Below are 22309 nucleotides of genomic sequence, written 5' to 3'. Positions count from 1 at the left end.
TCTTCTTCTTCTTCTTCTTCTTCTTCAAGTAAAGAAGTATATGATGTACATTCTACATTTTGTGTTTCTTCCATCATTCCTTCAGTACACCTCAGTGCTGATACACTGACCAGCTCTGTGTATATTCTTAGTGTTTGCTTCTTCCAAGCATTCCATGTATATATATTACAAACTTTCTAGAATATAATATTATATATACACAGCCTGAAAAATCAATTTATTTGACAAATTACCCTGGGATTGAAAGAGATCGTGCTAGAATTAAAGACTAGCTTCACTTTAAAAAAAATGTTTTTGTTTCTGTAACTACAGCGTGACTTTTGATATTACCAATAAAAACAATCTCTCAGCATTCTTTGAAATAAGAGTTTTTTTCATTATTCAGACTAAAAGTTTGTACTATAATATTAAAAGTTTTCCATATCTATTTGGACTCAGTCACAAATGATACTTTTCATAAATTAAGAAAAACTGTGAGGATAGATTCAAAATTAGAGTTCTATTAAACAACAGCAGAATTAAGTTAGTTTACCTTTCTTCCAGTCCTGGCTCTCCTTATTCCAAATGTGAACAGAAAGTCAAGAAAAAGGAAATAACTCCTATCAGGACCCAAACAAGGACTAGAGCAGCTGCTGCTGGCTCTGCGCTCCCTTTTCTCACCTTCTAAGAGTATCTGAGCTTTTGCTTCACCTGGGCAGTTCAATGACTTCAGGGAAAACAGACCCCAATCCTAGCCACAAAATCAAGTGGTGGGACTATTCTAAACAATATAACCCTTGTTGGCGCAGTGATTGGCTCAGTGACACAGATCTCCACCAACGCGCACACACCATTACCCAGAACAAAAGTGTTTGACAAGAAAAGGACAGTGACTTAGTTAAGACCCAGAGCTGTCGGGTTTTTTTTTACTTACTGGGCTATTATGTAGGAGGGTTTTTGTTGGCTTTTTTGAGACATAAGACTTCATGTGTCTAATTCCCCTACGTCTGTGGAATGTAACTGCCCAGGCTAGAACTAGTTCATCACACTAAGAAAGGCCATCTTGAGAAAACGAAACCAGTTAAGCAAATTACAAAGACTGACTGGACTGAATCAGCAATGAGATGGCAAGGTCCTTTAATTTTATTTTCAAAGGCTGGAGGCGAAGGGATTTATTAGATGAAACTGGCTGTAGAAAGCTTCTGAGTTAAGAGAGACATAGAGCAGAGAACTAAGTATCTAGAACTCTCCAACAAATTAAGGAGGGAAAACAGTGCAGTGTGAACCGGGAAGGGTGAAGTCCAGTACCTCCTGAGTAAAGCCATCCTGACTGTGGGAGTCACTATAGTCTCTGTTCTCTGAGTGCCGCCTGCCCATATAATCTAAACTTGAAAAGCATATGTCAACAGTACTCAGCCTGTAAAGGCTCCCAATCAGAGAGTGGTGACCTGAGCACACAATCCTATAAAATAAAACGTATGCTGTTTCTTATCTTTAATCGTTGATATCACCCTTTAATAACTGGTAGAGTCTATGTTCACTAACATGTCAATATCTCCCAGGCACAGGAAATGAAGAAAAAATACTCTGTAGAAAATACAGCCTGGCCAGGCAGTGGTGGCCCACATGTTTAATTCCAGCGCCCAGGAGGCAGAGGCAGGTAGACCTCTGTGAGTTCCAGGACAACCTGATTGGTCTACAGAGTAAGTTTCAGGACAGCCAGGGCTACACAGAGAAACCCTGCCTTGGGAAAAGGGAGTGGGGGTGGGTAATAGAATATGAGATCAGGAACTTGATAGACTTCAGGTGCAGAAGCAAACAGAAGCGGGTGAGGGTCTGACTACCGTGGAGCACAAGAGACAAAACACATCCCTGATAGTTCTCAGGATTCTACATTCCAGGAAATACTGGTGAGTGTCCTCTGACTGGCCCATGGTGCACATGCCGAATGCCAAGGCTAACAAGAGAAATAGGAAATGTGAGTCTCCCCCTGGTTTTACCTCAGACTTATGGACTAATTAGAGGAATTTTCAAAATACTTTTTTCTTTGTCATTTAGCAGCAAAAACAAAAGTTTTTAGCTCCATAATGAAAGGAAGAAGTGAGAATTCAAACTTTTGAGGATCCTTATTTTATATTTTGACAGATTTATGCAAAATAAAAATTTCCTAGTAAAAAGAAAATGTCATGAGTTAATATAATAACATCATGGGATTTCTTACTTGTCTTAACAGCCTAAGTGATGTATGTTTATTAAAAATCTTCACGGCCACTTCCTCTCCTTCGTAGGCAGCCCGATAAACTGATCCAAAACTTCCATCACCTTTTGAGAAGAAAATAGGAAGCATTTAATTTTCTCAAGTAGAGAAACCAGAAATGTTTTACATGCCATAATTGTATCTGTTGTATATTCAGAAAAATCTGATCCCTTGTTTAGAGAATCAATTTCTTGGAATGTTTCCCTTCCCTTCTAGTCAGTAAAGCCATAATCAAATTCATTCATGGATCTGTCCCCCAGCCTTCCTGTCTCCCATCTGTACATGATCTACTCCTCTAACCTTGTCTCTTTATATGCAGATATAGTTTGCACACTTTCACAAACAGCCACAAGCCATTGTCTAAATGCTGTTCTATATACTTTTCCAAATCTCAAACACAGCCCACTAAAAACAAACCATGCTGTTATTTTTTTTTTGCCTCCAACTCATATTTAGTCCACTTTCTGTACATATCTGACAAAAATAAAACGAGATATTTTCAGTATCATTCTGATGTTTAAAATAAAACCCTAAGGGGAAGAGAGAAGAAACACATGCATGGAAGATATGTCAGCATTTCAGGTGGGTGTAGAGAGTCCTGATTCTGTAAAGACCTTTCCTATCTGAGAATCATTGTCATACTCTTTGAGTGACCAACAAAAATATAACATTGAGGACTGCTATTGTGTGTTTCTGATACCTAGCAAGGAAAGGCAATTGAAAACAAGGGCTCTCCTCTAGTTCTCAATCAAATCAGACCACTGAAGCACCTATTTATGCTGGTTTTCCAGAAGAATAATCTTTTTTTTTTTTTTTTTTTTTTTTTTTGGTTTTTCGAGACAGGGTTTCTCTGTGTAGCTTTGCGCCTTTCCTGGGACTCACTTGGTAGTCCAGGCTGGCCTCGAACTCACAGAGTTCCGCCTGGCTCTGCCTCCCGAGTGCTGGGATTAAAGGCGTGCGCCACCACCGCCCGGCTGAAGAATAATCTTTTGAAGATGAAATGTGCCCAACTCTTCTAACCCACAAAAGTCTACAGAAGTATACCCAAACCATCTTTACAAAATAAGTCTACCTATACATATTAAGGTCTATCTCATACTTGCTCTTCTGACTGGCTTTTTTGTCAATTTGACAGGAATTAGTGTCATCTAGGAAGAGGGAATCTCAACTGAAAAAATATCGCCATCAGATTGGAATGTAGGAAAGTCTGTACCCAGCCCACTGTGAGTGGGTGCTGTATCTGGGCAGGTGGCCCTCGGTTGTATTAGAAAGCAAGCTGAGCAAGCCATGGTAAGCAAGCCAGTAAGCAGCACTCCTCTATGGTTTCTGCTTCAGTTCTTGCCTCCGGGTTGTTGGCTTGAGTTCCTGCTCTGACCTCCCTTCATAATGGACTGTATGCTCTGAACTGGAATAAACTCTTTTCCCTAAGTTTCTTTTGGTCATGGTGTAACAATCACTGTGTAACAGTTAAGCCACTCCCTGTGAAGGAAAAGATTAAGAGAAACCGCAAATTCACTCATGTCCTAAAATAAGCAAACAAATAGAATCCTTGGGGTGGGGACTAACAGTTCTGTCCAAATTATTCTAGTGTCAATATGGGAGGACTCTTTAATTGTAAAAAAAAGTTTTAGAAATAGATGTTGTTTAGAAAATATGGTACTCAACCTTATCTCCTGGGGCTTAGCAACTTTGAGAGATGTTATAATTGTCATAGATGGGATAGGAAACCGATAAAACAGTCATCACATGGTAGAAACAAGGGATTCTGATAAACAGCCTTCAATACAAGTTAGATGTCAAATGATCCCCAAATGACAATGGCAATGGCAATGGCAATGATTGAGAAGGTTTGATTTAGTCAGCTTTCTATAAAGACACGCAGAGTGTACAAGCTTTTAAGAACTCGAAGGGACAGGAGCCACAGAAATGTTTTCTATCTAATTAGTAAGATATAAACACCAGTGCTTTAAAGTAGCCTTTGGGAGCATTCCTAATAAACTAATCAAACCTGTCCACTAACTGGAAAAAACACTGTGATCAGGATGAATATTGTGGCCAGCTCTGTCTGGCAACTCGAGACACTTCAGAGAAAGGGCACATTGTGCCTGCTACTTGCCTACACTCAGCAACTGGCAATTTAGCAATTTGAGTTAACTCACTATTATAAGTATATTCACTGACATAGTTCTAAGGCATTGACATACATACTAAACTTCCCATCACTCTGAACAAAAAAAGGGGGGCGGGGTTTAAAGGACTTGTTTGGCATTTTATGTCATAGCCCAGATTTTAGAAATACAAATATCAGGTCATAGGAATATATCCTGCTTTATTTCCCTCCTACTAGGTAATACTATTATATCTTAACAGATCCTAGATATTTCTTAATAGTAGCTAAATTAATACTAGATGTATTCGCATACAAAAATAGCAGACACCTCATCAAGCATAATCCAATTAGCTTGAAATATTTAGGTTAAATCCACTCAATGTCTTGTCTTCCCAATGACTTCCAGAGAGATTTTTGAACTTGAGAACGTCACCCTACTCTTAGCAGTATCATACTGCATCTAGAAAATTGCTAACAGGCCAAGTTTTAAGCATTCTCAAAACACCAAAAACGATTATCATAGAAGACCATATACATATATATATTGCAAATAGTTAGCTTAGATTCCACACACAATGTATACATATAACAGGGTGTGCTTACTCTATTAATATATGCCCCTTTCACTTGTTGATTTAGAGGTGAAACTTAACACATCTTTGAAAAGAGACAACTAGAGTGCTGAGTTCTTCCATGCGCCAAAGGCATTACAAGAACGTCAGCTCTTATCCTGCAGGAGCCACTTGAACATTCTGGAGAACACTATCACACATCATGTGCTGACCATTTCTTTCAGGAAGTAGTTGCAAGTTGTAAACTTTGTCAACTTCTTAGCTTTATAAAGCATAGTCCAAAATATCTTTTAAGCTTCAGGGTGCATATACAGTGGTATAATAGCAACAAGAATATTTAGGTAAAGCATCTAAAGATGCTGCGTGAATTTGGTGATTCTCATCAGGCCCTGTTGAAAGTCTTTGATTGAATTCATGGACTCAGTCAATACCCAGGAACTGTTCAGCACACCCCCTCAGAATATATATATATATATATATATATATATATATATATATATATATATATATATCAGAAGTCATGTATATTACAATTTAATGCTCCTGATTTTTAATCCCTAAATCTTATGACTATTATTGGTAAAGGTTCCATATTGTCCTATGAGCTTCACTGTGCAGTGACTGTGCAGAAGTGTTCTTCCTCTGCTCATCCTTCTTGGGGTAAGGAATGGCTATTGCAACTGAAGAGCTCCTTTCTGCCAACTCATTGCTCATGAGCAGAGGAAGCTCAAGGACAGTGTCCATAAATACCTGTGCTTCCTGCTAGGCCTAGCCTCACCACCTACTCTACAAGCATGTATACAAGGCAAACTCCAAATCTGCAACGCAACACAATTATAAAGCATGTCATTCCAAGTGAACACTTATTCTACCAAATATATAAACCCGGCAGAAATTTATAAAGATACGATTACAATAGCTGATTATTTTCTAAATCAAGAGGAGAAAATTGCATCTTCCTCTTTTTTGTTGTTATTTCAAATATAACAGAGATAGTTACCTAAGAGAAACTCAGGTGCTTCCTCAAATTCCAACTCATCATTGTTCAACATAATATTTCTAGGCAGGTCAGCCAAAATCAAGTCAGGAGCAATCTGAGATATTGGAACAGTGAGCCTTGGTTGATCTGGATTTATTAGCAGGTCTCCTAAGAAGTATGTAAAAGATTATTTTTAAAATGTAAGGGTATACAAAAATCTATGGTCCTAGCTTACAGAAAACACATCTTTAGATTTTCCTGACAGCCTTAGATTTTTCTAGAAAAAAAAAAATCTGATAAACACCTAAAATATTAGTATCAAGGTATTGAAAATTTTAAACACATACTCCTCGGTTCACTCACTACGTGGTAGAATTCCCACCTAACTTAGACCAGATGGCCTCTGACTCGGAAACTCTTAGTCTCCATTTCCGCCACATCTATGATGGAGATGCATGGCAAGAATGCTGCTACCTGCAAATGCTGTGTTTCCGTCTTCTTAACAGTTCTGTCACACACAGGTTTCCTTTACTATTTCCACCTCCAAGATTATCATGGTGGTTTGGATGAGATGTCCCCCAGAGGTCTCAGGCATTTGAATATTTAGTTCCCAGTAGGAGGGGATTAGAAGTGTGACCTTACTGAAGGAAGTGTGTCCCTGAGAGCAGGATTTGACTTTTCTAAAGCCATATGTATTCCCAGTGAACTCTCTCTCTTCTTCCTATCTGTGACTTGAGATGTGAGCTCCCAGCTTCCTGCTATCTGTTGTCTGTGCCATTATGGACCCTGATTCTCTGGAAACTAAAGCCCAAAACAGACTCTTCTATAATTTGCCTAGTCATGGTATTTTATCACTGCAAAGGAAAAATAACCAATACAGTCATGATAATAAGTGCCCTGTATTTAAACAGGAAATCAGCATTGTGAGGAAACATAATACAAGCCATTATTGACACTAAGTGAACTTTACTTTTCTGAACTGTCACTATAATTGAGTGCAGTATCATGACTTAATACAGATAAGAATAACTTCTATGTATTAAAATCATTTTAAAAAGTGAGGGCACCTTAAAATCATTTGTAAATTGTGTCAACACCTACCTTCTTCTGCTTTCTTCATTAAGTCATCAAGTAAGATCTTCTGATGTTCTTCGCCATCATTAAAACTGTACAATGCCCATTTCTTCAACAGAGTTTCTCCTTCCCCACAAATGTCAATCTCCAGCAACCCAGGAAACCATTCTTCCATGAGGGAGTCAATGTGATCCACAACTTGGCCCAAAAGAATACAACCTACATAATTCAAAATGAAGAATTCATGGGTAATTCTTACCATGAGTAAGTGAGCAAAAACTAATGTTTTAGATCACAGAGTCAATGAAATCATAGAATAAAATTCCCAAGATCTATAGGAAGATGTAAACATAAAAACACTGAGGCCTCTACAGACTTCGATATTTAGACCTAAATAGACCAAAGAAGACCTTCTTTGGGATACATTACAGTCAGGATCTCAAAAATACAGAGCTAAGAAACAATACTAAAATCTATAAAGGAAAAATTCCAACCTACATACAAGACAAAAACATTAGAATAACACTAGGACTCTCATAGCAACCATAAAACCCAGAAAGCACATAATAACACAATTCAGCCTCTAAAAGTAAATACCCATGAACACATATTGTTGCAGTCATCAAAGCTATTATTTAAAATTGACTGAGGAATACGAACACATGAAGATAAGCAAAAGTAAGGCATTTTATGACCACCAAGCCAGCACTGTAGTAGAAACCCTGTAGCAATACTATGTGCAAAAAATAAAAGAGAAAGAGAGAGAGAGAGAGAGCAAGCTTCCATCACAAGAGCACAGCAAAGAGACTTCATGAGAGGAACAAACAAAGGAGAGATAGGAAAGAATCCACCATGCCCTGTCAGTCAACACAAAACCCTAACGCTAACAGTGGAGAAGGGAAGGAACCAGAAGAAAAACCATCCAACTGGAACAATCGCAGACAAACACATCAGAATTAGCAAAGCTCTCTCAATGTAAACTTTAAGTATAAAGGACCCCAAATAACCAAGAAAAATGCAAACACAACGACTGGATTAAAAACTCAGATCCTAGCATCAGCCATTTCTAAGAAACAGATCTCCTTGGCAAACATACACACAGATGGAGTCAAATAATGGAAGTCGGTGGAAGCCAAATCCAAGCTGGTCGGTTCTGATATCTAATAAATCAGACATCTAACAAAAGATAGTCAGAAAATATCAAAGTGACTATATACTTGTAAAGGGACCAATTCACTAAGAATATATAACAATTATAAATATACCTGCACCTAATACTGAGGTTCCCAATTTCCCAAAACAAACCCTAACAGTCATAAACTTCACACAGGTCCTGATACAATAGTTAGTGGGTAGCTACATCACTCCACTCTCATCTTTAGATAGTTCACCCAAACTAAAAAGGAAAATGGAGACAACAAAGTTAAGCTACATCATAGGACTGAGTAGATATCTGAAGATATTCCATCCAACAGACAGGAGCTAGATTCTCCTCTTCTCCAAGAACTTTCTCTAAAATAAATCACATTAAAGATCACAAAACAACTTTTTTTTTTTTTTTTTGGTTTTTCCAGACAGGGTTTCTCTGTGTAGCTTTGCGCCTTTCCTGGAACTCACTTGGTAGCCCAGGCTGGCCTTGAACTCACAGAGATCCGCCTGGCTCTGCCTCCCGAGTGCTGGGATTAAAGGCGTGCGCCACCACCGCCCGGCCACAAAACAATTTTTAACGAATGTGAAAAAAAGAGAATAATTTCTTGTGAAAACATACTCTCTCCAAAAAATAAATAAAACAAATGGATTGGTTCCATAATCTATCAAATTTTAAGTCAAGAGGGTAGTTGATAGCTCACACAAATGTGTGAGCAACAAGACTGACACAATAATAAAAAGTATCTCCTACCAAACCTCTAAAACAAGCTAATGTCAATGCTCCTAACACTGTTGAAGCACGATCCTAATTGTCGTATTAAATAAAAACCCAGAATCAGATATTAGGGTTAAAGCTGAAAGATCAGAGAAGCAGAGCAGCAGCCACTACACTAGAGACTTCTTATCTCTACGAATCTTCAGACCAAATAGGGGCTGAGATCCTGTCTCCATCAACCTTATATTCCTGTCTCCACCTCCCAAATTCTGGAATTAAAGGCATGTGCCATCACTGCCCGGCTCTGTTTCTCTTTTAGACTGGTTCAATCTTGTGTAGCCCAGGGTGGCTTTGAACTCCTGATCTTCTTGCTTCTTCCTCCCATGTGCTAGGACTAAAGGTGTGTGCCACCACTGCCTAGCCTCTATGGTCAACTAGTGCCTAGCTCTGCCCTCTGATCTCCAGGCAAGCTTTATTTGCCACAACACAAACAAAATATCATACAACACACTGTTCCATAAAATAGATAGGGAATTAACACTACAAAACTCATATCAAACAAAGCCAGTTCTGCCCTGATACTAAAAACAACCAAAAAGGAAAAGCAGGGGGCTGGGATGTAACCCAGTTGATAGATTGCTTGCCTTGCATGTATGATATGAGGTCCTGGTGTCCACTAACACTGTGTAAACCAGTAGGTAGGAGGCAATACATGCTTATAGTTCCAGCAATCAGGAGGTGGACACAGAAAACCGAGAAGTTCAAGGCCACCATTCTCAGTTATACAGTAGCTTTGAAGTCAGCCTGGGCTACATGAGAATCTTAAACAGGGAGAGAAAAAGAAAGGAAGGAAGGAAGGAAGGAAGGAAGGAAGGAAGGAAGGAAGGAAGGAAGGAAGAAAGGAAGGAGGGAAGGAAGGAAACTATAGACCAATTTCTCTCATGAACATAGTTGTAAAAATACTCATTCAAATGCTTGCAAGCTAAATTCAAGACACATTATAAAGATTGTACCCTGTAACTAAATTGGCCTTGTTTCAGAGACTCAAGAGTGGTTCATTATACACAACTCAATAAATGCCATAGAGCACACATACTTCAAACTTAACATACACAAACCAATAGACATGCTACATGAACAATAAACTTAAGAAAGAATTTAGGGGAAAATCCAACATACAATTGCTTCCAAAATGAAAAATGTGCCTAGGAATAAAAATAACCAAGGAAATGAAAGACTTCCATAATAAAACCTTTAAAACATATGGAAAGAAATTGAAAAAGAGGAGGAGGGAGGAAGTGACTAGCTAGAAGGGAAGGGAACAAGGCAGGGCAGTGCAGATGACCAAGTATGAGTACATATTCATGTATATTCAAATGCCAAATGAAAGCCATGACTCTATATGCTACCTTAACAAATTTGAAAACCAACTGAGGAAGACATTAGAAGATGCAAATACCTCCCATGTTCATTAATGTTAATATTATAAAAGCTACTGTTACTCAAAGCAATCTACTAAGGCACTGTAATCAATATTAAAATTCTTGATTCTTCACAGAACTAGAAAAAAATTAATTTGTTCCCTGTACAAAATTCAATTCAAAATGGATCAAAGACCCTAATGTAAGATCTTAAACCCTAAAACTGCCAGAGGAAACATAAGGAAAACACTTCAAGATACAGGCATGGGAAAGGACTTCCTGAAAAGGATGCTAATAGCACAAAAAATATCAAGAATGGACAAGTAGGGCTGTATGAAATTTTAAAGCTCCTGCATCTCAAAGAAGATAATCAGCAAAGGTAAGAGACAGCCTACTGATCACAAAAAAAAAAAAAAACTTCATCCATTCAATGTATAGGTTAATAAATGGAATACACAGTTCTCAAAAGAATAAATACTAATGGCCAATAATGGTTTGAAAACCTATTCAACATCCTTAGCCATGAAAGAAATGCTAATTAAATATCCTTTGGGACTTCATCATATCCCAGTCAAAATGACTAACATCAAGAAAACGAATAACAAAATAATGCTGATGTGTGGGGATTGAGGAACCCTCATTCCTTGCTGTTGAGAATGCAAACTTGTGCAGCCACTTTGGAAATCAGTGTGGAGGTTCCCCCAAAAACATTAAAGATAGAACTATCACACAGCAGCTGTATAAATGCCTGAAGGCATCTGAGCCTGTCATCAACACATCTCATATCACCTTTACTGCTGCGCTGTAATAAGCTAAGATATGGAGCTAGCCTAAATGTCCATTATCAGGTGAATGAATAAAGAATAGGTGACAGATACTCTTAATATATACACATATATGTACACATACACATATTAGAGTTTTATTCAGCCATAAGAAAAATAAAATTATCTCATTTGCTGGAAAACAGAACTGGAGATGAGTTATGCTAAAAGAACTTATGCTAAGTCAAATAAACTAGATTTAGAAAGACAGATACTGTTAGTTTTCTTTCATATGCATGACTTAGATTTAGATACAAATATCCTTTATGGAGAAATACACACCTGGATACAAATGGGGACAGGGAGAGAAGAGGTTCAAAGGGAGGGAAGAAGAAACCAGAGAGAGCAACATTGTGGGGTTAAAACAACAAAAACCACAATTTCTCTCATATACAGAATCTAGATGCATAGATGGATGGATAGATAGACAGACACATACATACATACATTTGTGTGTATAGATACATACACAATTGCATATATGTGATGTGAAATCACAGGGGAACCACTTGGGGCAAGTCAGCAATGATGGGCAGCAGAGGGTAGATGAGGATGGTAGGGACGATAAAGATACATGTGTGAAAACATCACGGTGAAACCCATTATTTTTCAAGGAGCACTGACTGCTCTTCCAGAGGACCCAGATTCCATTCCCATCTCATAACCATCTGTAATTCCACTCCCAGGAGATCCAATGCCCTCTTCCAACCTCTGCAGGCACCAGGCTTGCAAGTAGTACACAGCCATACATGCAGGCAAAACACCTATACACATAAAATAAAAATTTAGCCAGGCATGGTGGTACACACCTTTAGCCTCAGCACTCGAGAAGCAGACAGGCAGATTTCTGTCAGTTCAAGGCCATCTTGGTCTATATAGCAAGTTCTGGACCAGCCAGGATGAGACCCTTGTCTCTCTCCTCTCTCTCTCTCTCTCTCTCTCTCTCTCTCTCTCTCTCTCTCTCTCTCTCTCTCTCTCTCTCTCTCTCTCTCGCACACACACACACACACACACACACACACACACGTTTCATGTAAACACTTAAAAACATCCAAAATAAAACAGAAAACAAAAACCAAAGTGCTCCCTAGTCTGACAACTGTCACAATGCTTGAGAAGAGCAACAGGAAAGTCTCTGGATTTGGAGAGGTAGAGCTGTTTGGAATTCCTGGACTCCATGCAGCTGTCTCCCAAGAAGCTGAGACAATAGGTGACCACCATGTCCATGGGTCCAGAAAAAAAAACAAAAAACCATTTATCTTTAAGGTTAGATGAGTTCACAGGTACATGCATGTTTCCAAGCTAATTTCCTCACCTTTTCTACAAGAAGGAACTGTAATTTTCAAGAAACTCTCTGGACGATTGTCTAATACTTCAGATCCTACCAGACAATATGCTTCTGGGGTCCAATTCAAGTAGATGCCCTGTCGCCAATACATTCTGTTCGGGCGGAGTGCTCTCTCTGAAAGTTTAATGCATAAAGATTCATACGCATCCATTAGTTATTAACTACTTCGTTACCTAAATGGGAAAAAATTGCCAGTCATACCTTAAGTAACAGTAATACGTATTTGTTTTGAAATGAGCAGTGATTGGTTTAATTATGAGTCCTTCTCCAAATGAATATTAAATTTTCTTTAATATTTCAATCACATAAGTTAATGCTTTGTACACTACATAATACGCAGTGCGAGCTCATGATAAGGAGTGTAAGACGAATCTTAAAAGGTCTTATTATTTAAAAAAAAAAAAACAAAACCTGAAGCCAGATATTGGCATGAATGCTGAAAGATCAGAGAAACAGAACAAGCCCCAGCCAACCTCACCTCGCCAACTCCTCAGTTGATTCTGTTTCCACAAATCCTCAAACTGAAAGTCTGTAAGTCCTCACCTCTGAGGGTCTTGGTTAAACTGTTTAAAAAAAACCTCTAGTTCCTGGTCCTCCTGCCTTATATACCTTTCTGCTTCCTGCCATCACTTCCTGGGATTAAAGATGTATGTCCTTCCCAAGCAAAGCCATGAGATCTCAAGTGCTGTGATTGAAGGTGTATACCACCATGCCTGCCTCAGCTCTCAGTGTGGCCTTGAACTCACAGAGATCCAGGTGGATCTCTGCCTCCCAAGTGATAGGATTAAAAGGCATGTGTGCCAGCACTGTCTGGCCTCTATTTCTAATCTAGTGGCTGTTCTGTTCTCTGACCCCAGAAAAGTTTATTGGGGTGTACAATATATGGGGGGATACAATATATCACCACAACGGAGTTTGACATGCTTAATATACAAATAATCACAAGTAAGCTTTCAAATTTTTTAAATCAATTATATTAACACCATTCTTGAACTTTTAAATGTATTTTAACTATTTTTACTCATTAGTACCAAGAAACACACGTTGTTGTTTTTTTTTTCAGAAACCAGTAACACTTGCAGTTATCTTTTGCCCAAAATCCACTGATAGTTTCCTGTAGTGTTACAGTGCCTCTGACTCTAGAAAGAAAACTTACTACGTAAACACAGTCGTTTTGCCCTTTCTCCAAGTCCCTGGGAGATGAGCAGCAGAAGCCTGGGATCAGAGCCTCTCTCAGAAAGCCAAGACCTGTTACGCTTGCTGAGGAAAAGGCCCTCTTTACATGTCTGTGGTGTGTGTGTGTGTTTGTGTGTGTGTGTGTGTGTGTGTGTGTGTGTGTGTGGACACATGTGGGTATGTGTATGAGTATGTATGTGTGTGTATGTGTGTGAGAGTGTATGTGTGTGAGAGTGTATGTGTGTATGTGTGTGTGTGTGTGTGTGTGTGTGTACACATGTGGGTATGTGTATGAGTATGTATGTGTGTGTATGTGTGTGAGAGTGTATGTGTGTATGTGTGTGTGTGTATGTGTGTACACATGTGGGTATGTGTATGAGTATGTATGTGTGTGTATGTGTGTGAGAGTGTATGTGTGTATGTGTGTGTGTGTGTGTGTGTGTGGGTACACATGTGGGTATGTGTATGAGTATGTATGTGTGTGTGTATGTGTGTGAGGGTGTATGTGTGTATGTGTGTGAGTGTGTATGTGTGTACACTTAAATCAATGGCTCCCACTAAACCCCATCTTTTAACGCTATTGATTCCTGTTTGTTAAGTCTTGGGAAGCACAATATTCAAAGTTGAAGTAAATGCATCTAATATAAGAACTAAGGCATTTTCCTCCCAGCAAATTGTATAAGTTGAACATGTGTTGAACACTCTTGACTTCCAAACAGGTTAACTCTGGGAAACACCATGCTACTTTCAACATTTCTTTCTACTTTGTCTAAAGAGTAAGCTTTGTTAAATACATACCTCTTCCAGAAAGCATGAAAGGTGAGATTTCAAGTAATCGATTAATCAGTCTTGACCAAAATCCCATTGGAAAGTATGGCATTTCATATAACCGAATGATGATCTCAGAGTTCTCACAGTGGGGGAGCTCTATCACAGGCCTGTGGTCAGATAAGCTGTAGAAGGTAGAGGCTATCAGAAACCCAGCATGGCACCTTGAGCCTGGTAGTCTGAGCATGACATCCTGAGCTTGGTGGCCTGAGCATGGCGCCCTGAGCCTGGTGGCCTGAGCTTTTCACTGCTTTAAACCCAGGAAAACAACTATTCCACACAAATTGCATTTTTTAATAATATTCTCTTGTCACATGCTCTTCCACGTCAAGAATTTGGAGGTCACTTAATTCAAATACATGTTCAGATGAAGTAGATGTACAAAAAAACTTTCAACAATCCTATGTACACTAATAAATTAATACAATTAGTATAAAAGCAGGTATTAAGATTACATGAAACATGAAAAAATGCATGTCCCAGAAACAAGTACATATTTATATTTAGAATTTGTTGCATCCATTAATCTATATAATTTGCACTCTCAACACTTTAGAGCATTTCCATTGAGTTTCAAAGCAATATAAGAAGCTTCTGAAACAGGGTTAGAATATGGTTCTTCACCATGATGCCTATTCTTTTCAACACTGTTGGAAATTCACTGTCTCCCTTAAACTTCCCTAACTTAATATAACTGTTTCATTGACAAGTGAAGATAGCTGAGCATGTGCACACAGCTTCACTATTAACCTTCCTTAACTAATTTGAGTGCTCTTAAGCCAAACAGAAATTATATGCATAAAATAATTTATTTCCTTAAGACGTTAATCAACTTCACTTTTCTTCAAAATATGCTATGTATTGCCATAAAGTTTACCCCCCCCCAAATACATCTACTACAGAAAAAAATTACTTTGTCAATGAAAATACTATAATATGGTCAATTTCTGTTGAATTTTTAAGGTCTGTCTTACCTGCTTGGAACCAGCAGATATTCTTCTCCCAATGGCAAGGCAATCTGGAATTTTTCTAATAGTTTAAAGTACTGTGTCATGTAGTTCTTTGGGAATCGCTTTTTCTTTGAAAGGAATTTTTCTACATCTCTCCGTGAAATGATGCCCTTAGGGTGTTTCAGACAGCCCTCCACTTTCACTGTCAAAATCTGAAAGATTCCAACTCATAATTACTAGGATTCATTTTCTGAAATGTTTCCAACTTAAACCATTGCTTGCCCTTTCACTCAGTGCAAATAAGGAATGAAGTTAGAATAAGGCAAAATCGAATTTCTGTGCAGCCACATAGCATGGAAGCCCAGTGGGATGTCCAGTTTGGAAGCATTTGGAAAACTAAGGGAGGAGTATTCAGTTCTTCAGGATTTTCTTGGTCCCAATCCCCAGGATTCACTCTGCAGTCTCATCACTGACATAATCCTAAACATTCCAAGAAATTATCTTCTAGATATTAAACCAGCAGATTGGCTGTATACATTGACATTTCCATGAAAGGAAGCAGCATCCACTAATGGAAAAGAAGTAATGTGACCACACCCTGTTGTTACAGGATTCTACTGGTCAAGTGTGAGTCTTGGATATCTCCAAGACTGGATATTTACTTGGATATCTCCAAGTAAATCTGGATAGAGGCAGGGGAATCTACCTTTTAACATGCCGCCTCAGTGATTCCAATATATTTGGGGCACTAGACAGTATCATTCCATTTAAGAATATGAATGTGGATCTGAAGAACCTAAGTCCAAATGAAGGCTCTGTTACTGCCTGTGGGACCTTGGGAAGGTATCTGGCTTTTTGGGGGTGTGTTTTGTGTGTTTGTGTTTTGTTTTTGTTTTAAGATGGTTTCCTTCTCTGAAATGAGATAATAAAGATGGCTCCATCTTACGTTGCTAGAGGAATGAACATATTGTATGTAAAGCTTAAGAAGTGTGTATGATAATTTTAAGCATAAACTAAGCCCTGTGTGAACCATAATTACATATTCAATGAATTTCAGATGGGTTTCTTTTTAAAAGATATTTGAGACTGATGTTCTCCACACCTCTGTGATGTGTAAAGGGTTTCTAAGTAGATGCAAACATTATCTTGGATATCTGTTCACTGAGGTACTAAACAGTAAAACTCTCAGGCTTACAGACTTATTTTTTTCACGTCTGTCTTTCTATTTCATATGTGTGATATTTACTGAACCAAGGAAGGTACCATCCATTTAACAAGCTGGTATGTAATGACTATGTCCAATGGGCTCGTGTGTAGGGAAGTATGTTGATTATGCCTTCTCCTGCCCTTTGTCCTTCATGGTAGTTCCAGACAATTCTTCTAACACAAGGAACGGTCACTGATGATCCCTGAGTTGCTGAGACCTTCTGACACTGTTCTGTGCCCAAGCATATGCCACACTCTTTACAGCATGCTGCACCCCCTGGTGTCTCACACGCCTATGCGTTAGTTATTTTTTTTCTCCTTTTCATGTCAGCTTCGTAAGGGGACAGACTGTGTTCTAACCTCAGAAGTAGGACATCTGGAACATGGAAGACACTGAATAAATTTTGTTGAGTTTGTATAATTTGGAAAACTGATTCGGAGCATTTAGTATAGCTCAGCTACTTATGTGGAAATCCTAACTATCTTTTTCTGAACTGAACCTTCAGCCTCTCTGTCCACCAACATGTGGGCTAACGAAGTTCCAATTTCGAAACCTGTACTCCACTAACCCGAAAAGCCTAAAAGAAACAGGTGAGTTTCTAGATTCAGTCAAACCATCAAAATTAAACCAAGAAGAGTTCAGCAACTTCAACAGATCCATAACAAGTGAGGAGGCTGAAATATTAATAAAAAAGCCCTCCAGCTTTAAAAAAAAAATGTCTAGGACCAGATGTATTCACAGCAGAATTCTACCACATGTTCAAAGATCTACAGACAATCCTTCTTAAATTATATTTTTTAAAGGAGAGAAAAGAAAAGAAAAAAGATCCCTTCTAAATCCCTTCCACAAAGTCAGTATCACTCTAATACCAAAGTAAAGATACAGCAAAGAAAGAAAACTACAGACCAATAGCCTGATTAACATAGACTTAAAATGCTCAAAAAACAAACAAACAACAACAACAAAAAAAAAAAAACCTACTTGGAAGCCATAAGAAACCCCTTTTTGAGTTGTTGGTCAGGGTTCTCTAAGAGACTCACAGACTTGACAGGCTGTTGCTATTGCCCATGGTGGCCCCATTGAGGTAGAAGAAGAGGTAGAACATGTTTTTATTGCTGAAAACATCATGTACTTCAGAGGCAGGGCCTAGAGACCTCTGAGCTTGAGCTGACTTGAATGCTTCCTCTCTGAGAACTAGCTCTCATGGTACCAGAAGACACCATTCAATCTTCCAAAGGAGGGAAGCAGCCAACAGTCCTACCCAGTTCTGATGCCTAGGAACCACAACAATGACCAATATGGAACAATAACCAGAAGGGTGCCATAGCACCACACACACCTTAGCAGTAGGCAACAGCTCTGAAAACTCAGTCAACTGCTTGGGGCCAGCGAACTTATATGTATTGAAGGAGATCCTACAACCACCTCTTTACTAAACCAGCATAATCCCTAACTACACTCTAAACATTTGTCCTTATATCCACAGTACAGTACAGTCCTCAGCGCTCATCTTTGCAACAGATGGAAACCATTACCAAAAACCACAACCAGTCCAAATGCAAAGTTGTGAAACCCAGTCTCCATGGATACGTCTAAGGAGCAACTCCCACACCTATGTCTCAGGGAACGTTGTAGGAGATGGAATGGGAAGACTGTAGGAGCCGAAGGATCCGGGCGTTTCCTGTGAGACTGTCTCCTAGGAATGTCAGAAGCTGTATCCGTAAAGTCTCACCAACATGACTGCCCAAACATTACTGAACAAGGATGACACCAATAAACATGCTGATGTGGATGGAGGGAAGTCCAGGAGACCTCAACCCTACACAGAGAACTACAGGCAACTAAGAAATGCTGAGAGTGTGAGACTCAGTCTTCCCCAGGGAAGAGCACATTAATTAGCTATCCAATACCAAAAGGTCAGACTTGAAGAGATACATACAAGTAACCACAATGTACAGACGGAGCAAGGTGTATTTAGAAATATGTATGTAGACATATATATATATATATATATATATATATGCATGCAACAATGATTCATAATAAAATAGAGGCCATGAATTTGAAAGAACTCAAGGAGGTATAAATGGAAGGGTTTGGAGGGAACCAAAGGAAATGGGGGAAATTATGTAATTATATCATAATTTCAAAAGTAAAAGAAGTAATTAGAGAAAAAGAAACAGTGGAGATAAGAAACACTTAGAATTTTCAATTTCCAAGTTTGGGAGTGACCCTTCATACAGTGATAAAATCTGAAATACTATTAGTTTTATCACCTTTGAAGAGTCTATATATCTACCAACTCACAGGCTTAAATTATAGACTTTTTCAAGCAAGAAGTCTGTATTTCCCTATGTGTTTTACCAAGAAAAATTCACCATGCTAGCTTGTTAAAGAGTCACTTGGTTAACCCAATAGGTCTCTTTTGTACCTCTTTATTGCATAGTTAAATGAGTTTTGCAAACATATCCTTACCTTGGCTGAACATTCTTTAATAACTTTCATGGCATACCAGCTCAGGGCACAGATGTGGGTTCATTAGATTTTGTCCACCAGGAAATGAAATCATACCTGTCCTGTCTTGGTGACGCATGGAGGTGAAATAAATAGCCCTATTTATTTTTGCTGATTGGTATCATACAGACTTGCTCTTATTTTAACTTGGTTATTTATAGCCACAGTCCCTTTATTCCAATGTATCATTACAAACAAAAGTGATAACTTTTGTTGCTTCTGCTAAGAGGAAATTTAAATGATCATTTGGCTGACCTTTTAAATCTTTCATAGTGTCTTTGAATTGTTTCAATTCTTGATTTCATTTTCACTTCAAAGCCATGCATAATGACTCACACCTGTAAACCCAGCGCTTGGAAGGCTAAAACATGACTATTGCTGTGGGTTCAAATCCAGGCTGGGCTAGTCTCTAGGCTAGTCTGCACTACAGAGTGAGATTCTATCTCCCTGACCCCAAATTCACTTACATTAGCATCCTAACACTATACCTAGGATAAGAAGAAGAATGTCCAGGAAGTTTCAAGTTAGTTACTCCAGAGAATCTCCAGGAACCTTACTGTGATCACAGTAGGAACCTACTTTGAATTGGCTTGGGTTTGGATTTGAGTTGGGGGATTTGTGTTTGCTGGGTTTTGTTTTGTGTTGTTCCCCCATGGGGTGATTTGTTGTTTGCTTTTATTTTTGTTTGTGCTCTAGAAAAAGGAAAACTGATGCAAATATCTTCCTTACTCTACTCTGTAAGACATGCCCACTTCCAATAACATTATCCACAGATACATGTTAAGTTGCATAGAAACTTATCACTGTGGGTGCAACTTTCTCCTTCTCTTGTTTATATGGAGCTTCTGTCTGCCATGGTGCTGCACTTACACAGCAAAACCAACATGGTGACTTGCAGCATGCTTCTGAATAATGCATTCACCCACACATATTTTTATTTGACTCCATATTTGGCACACTCCCCAAAATTACCTTTGTACCTCTGTATTGTCTTCAAAGTTATTTTTAATTTCCAAAAATAGAACACTTTAAATTATCAGACAGGTCAAATCAGTACTAGATATAAAGCTATAATTTCTTTTCATTTACATTAAATTGGGAATGCAACACACAAAAAAAAATATAATTGTCCTTATTTAAGTGAAGACACAAAGGCTAAAAACAGGAAAAACAAGAGGAAATGTCCTATGCAGAATAGATGCCAACTCAGGTAATGCTGACTCCATATAATGTGCCCCTAAGCACGGGACACCACTGACTCCATCACCATGCCCTACATAGTAAATTCATGCCATCTGTGGCATTTGGGCAGAAATGTGGCAACCAATTTGAAAATATCTACTATTAGAACAGACACACTGCAATTAAATGCCAATTACACTGTTGTTGAAATGTTCTCTCCAGTGCCAGGGGATAGGATGTAGCCTCAACTGAAATTCCCTCTTCAAAATAACTCCCCTTCTATCTTTAAATAGATTTAAACAGTACTATTCAGGATTGCTTAAAGAAATTTAATTAGCATTACGGTCTAATGGAGAAAGATTTCCAATATGAAAATGGATAATCATGTTAGAGACTCGGGAGCCACATGTAAAGCTGTAAATTATTTTCATAAATAAAATAATTACCAATGAATGTGAGACCTAGAGGCTTCACCCTGAATTCTTCTCAGCCCATGAACAAGTGAAACACAGTGGTCCTTAGCTATCGTGAGCCTGTATCCCTCAGCACTATTTAGAAATGTCCAGACAATCTTTCCTTGTCAAAGCTAAGATGGTACAACTGTAACCTAGAAAGTAGAGAACAAAATGATGCTATCAACGCCACAAAAAAAAATCACACTACAATCCAGTGCAATGAAGAATGGTGTCAACCTTGCTGGGAAAGCCTGAGCTGGTGTGCTCTCTGAGTAATTTCATATGGAAAAATCTACACGTGGCTTTTGTGATTGCTCTATACAAACTCATGGGTAGTGTACTATTTTTAGGAGGAAAAATAATTTTCTATGTGAAAAATGAATAGACAAATGTAACTACCAATACAGTTTTCAAAAATATAAATATCTGGACCTCTGAAAAGTATCGTCCATAGCTGTGGTAGTCTGAATGTAATCTGGCCCCCATGAGCTCATAGGGAGTGGCACAATTAGGAGGCATGGCTTTGTTGGAGTAGGTATGGCCTTGTTGGAGGAGGTAGTCACTGTGAGGGCAGGCTTTGAGGTTTCCTGTGCTCAAGATACCACCAGATCTGAGTCTACTTTTGCTGCCTTCTGATCAAGATGTAGCCAGCACCACGTCTGCCTGTACACTGTCATGCTCCACATCATGATGATAAGTAACTAACCTCTAAAACTATAAGCTGTCACCTCAATTAAATGTTTTCCTTTCTAAGAGTTGCCATGGTCATGGTGTCTCTTCACAGCAACAGAAACCCTAACTAAGACAATGGTCTTTAAATGTTTTCATTTTGTGTTGAAGAAAGGACTGCATGTGTCCTCAGCTGGCCTGGAACTCTCTACATAGCTGAGGATGACCTTGAATGTCTGTAGATCCTCTTGCCTCCATCTTCCAAGTACTGACATTATAAGCACAAAGCACCATGCTTGGCTTTCCTGCATACTTTCTAGCTGGATTTCATAGCCCCACCAACCCAGGTTCCTCATATGTATTTACCCTAAAAATTTTCACAAAGCTTTTACTCACTTAATGAAGTCAGTAACTAAACTTAGCACTGATGTCTAGATATCTGCCCACGAGTTGGAAATGAAGACAAGAACATGAACATTAAGATGCCTGCCCATTCCAAAAAGCCCTTTTAGCAGTCTTCCCCATCAAATGGTCTATGGTTTTCTATATTTACAGTGGTCCCAGCCTTCTCAGAACCCAAAAACTAAAATGCTAAATGCTCTGGGTGCCCCCCTACTCTGCTCTTCAATCACAACCTCTGTTCCCCCAAATATAAAACACCAACCTGTGCCATGACTTTACAAAGCCACTTGGGTTCCACAAAATACAGGTCGCTTAGCTGCAGCGCTGGGTCTTGAAAATGCAGAAGGACGCCTACAGTGAAAAATCATCAAAATGTGAAAAGTGGGATACAGAATAATACAAAGCCTCAGAGACTCCAGTGTAGCCAGTTACATTGAGGGCCTCAAAGAGGAGGACCCTGGAAACCCCGCCCATGCTGCTCCTGGGCTCTAAAGCCCC

General features: G+C 38.8%; 1 protein-coding gene across 2 annotated transcripts in view; it reads right to left on the bottom strand.

Moving 5' to 3' along the window:
- The window catches only part of Lrrk2 (leucine rich repeat kinase 2), a 142322-nt gene that overhangs the window by 36314 nt on the left and 83699 nt on the right, over positions 1-22309 (bottom strand). For both annotated transcript variants that reach the window (XM_052748694.1, XM_052748695.1), the window contains 7 exons: positions 22074-22162; positions 15407-15594; positions 14403-14557; positions 12396-12542; positions 6999-7190; positions 5919-6065; positions 2201-2301 (listed from right to left, as the gene is read on the bottom strand). In XM_052748694.1, coding sequence (XP_052604654.1) covers positions 2201-2301; positions 5919-6065; positions 6999-7190; positions 12396-12542; positions 14403-14557; positions 15407-15594; positions 22074-22162 — 1019 coding nt within the window. The remainder of the gene's footprint in view (positions 1-2200; positions 2302-5918; positions 6066-6998; positions 7191-12395; positions 12543-14402; positions 14558-15406; positions 15595-22073; positions 22163-22309) is intronic.

This window comes from Peromyscus californicus, unplaced genomic scaffold (assembly GCF_007827085.1).
Source record: "Peromyscus californicus insignis strain IS unplaced genomic scaffold, ASM782708v3 Scaffold_20__1_contigs__length_68692818, whole genome shotgun sequence".
NCBI classification, from domain to species: Eukaryota; Metazoa; Chordata; class Mammalia; order Rodentia; family Cricetidae; genus Peromyscus; species Peromyscus californicus.
Note: the sequence above shows the minus strand (reverse complement) of the source record. Positions and strands in the feature narration are given on the sequence as shown.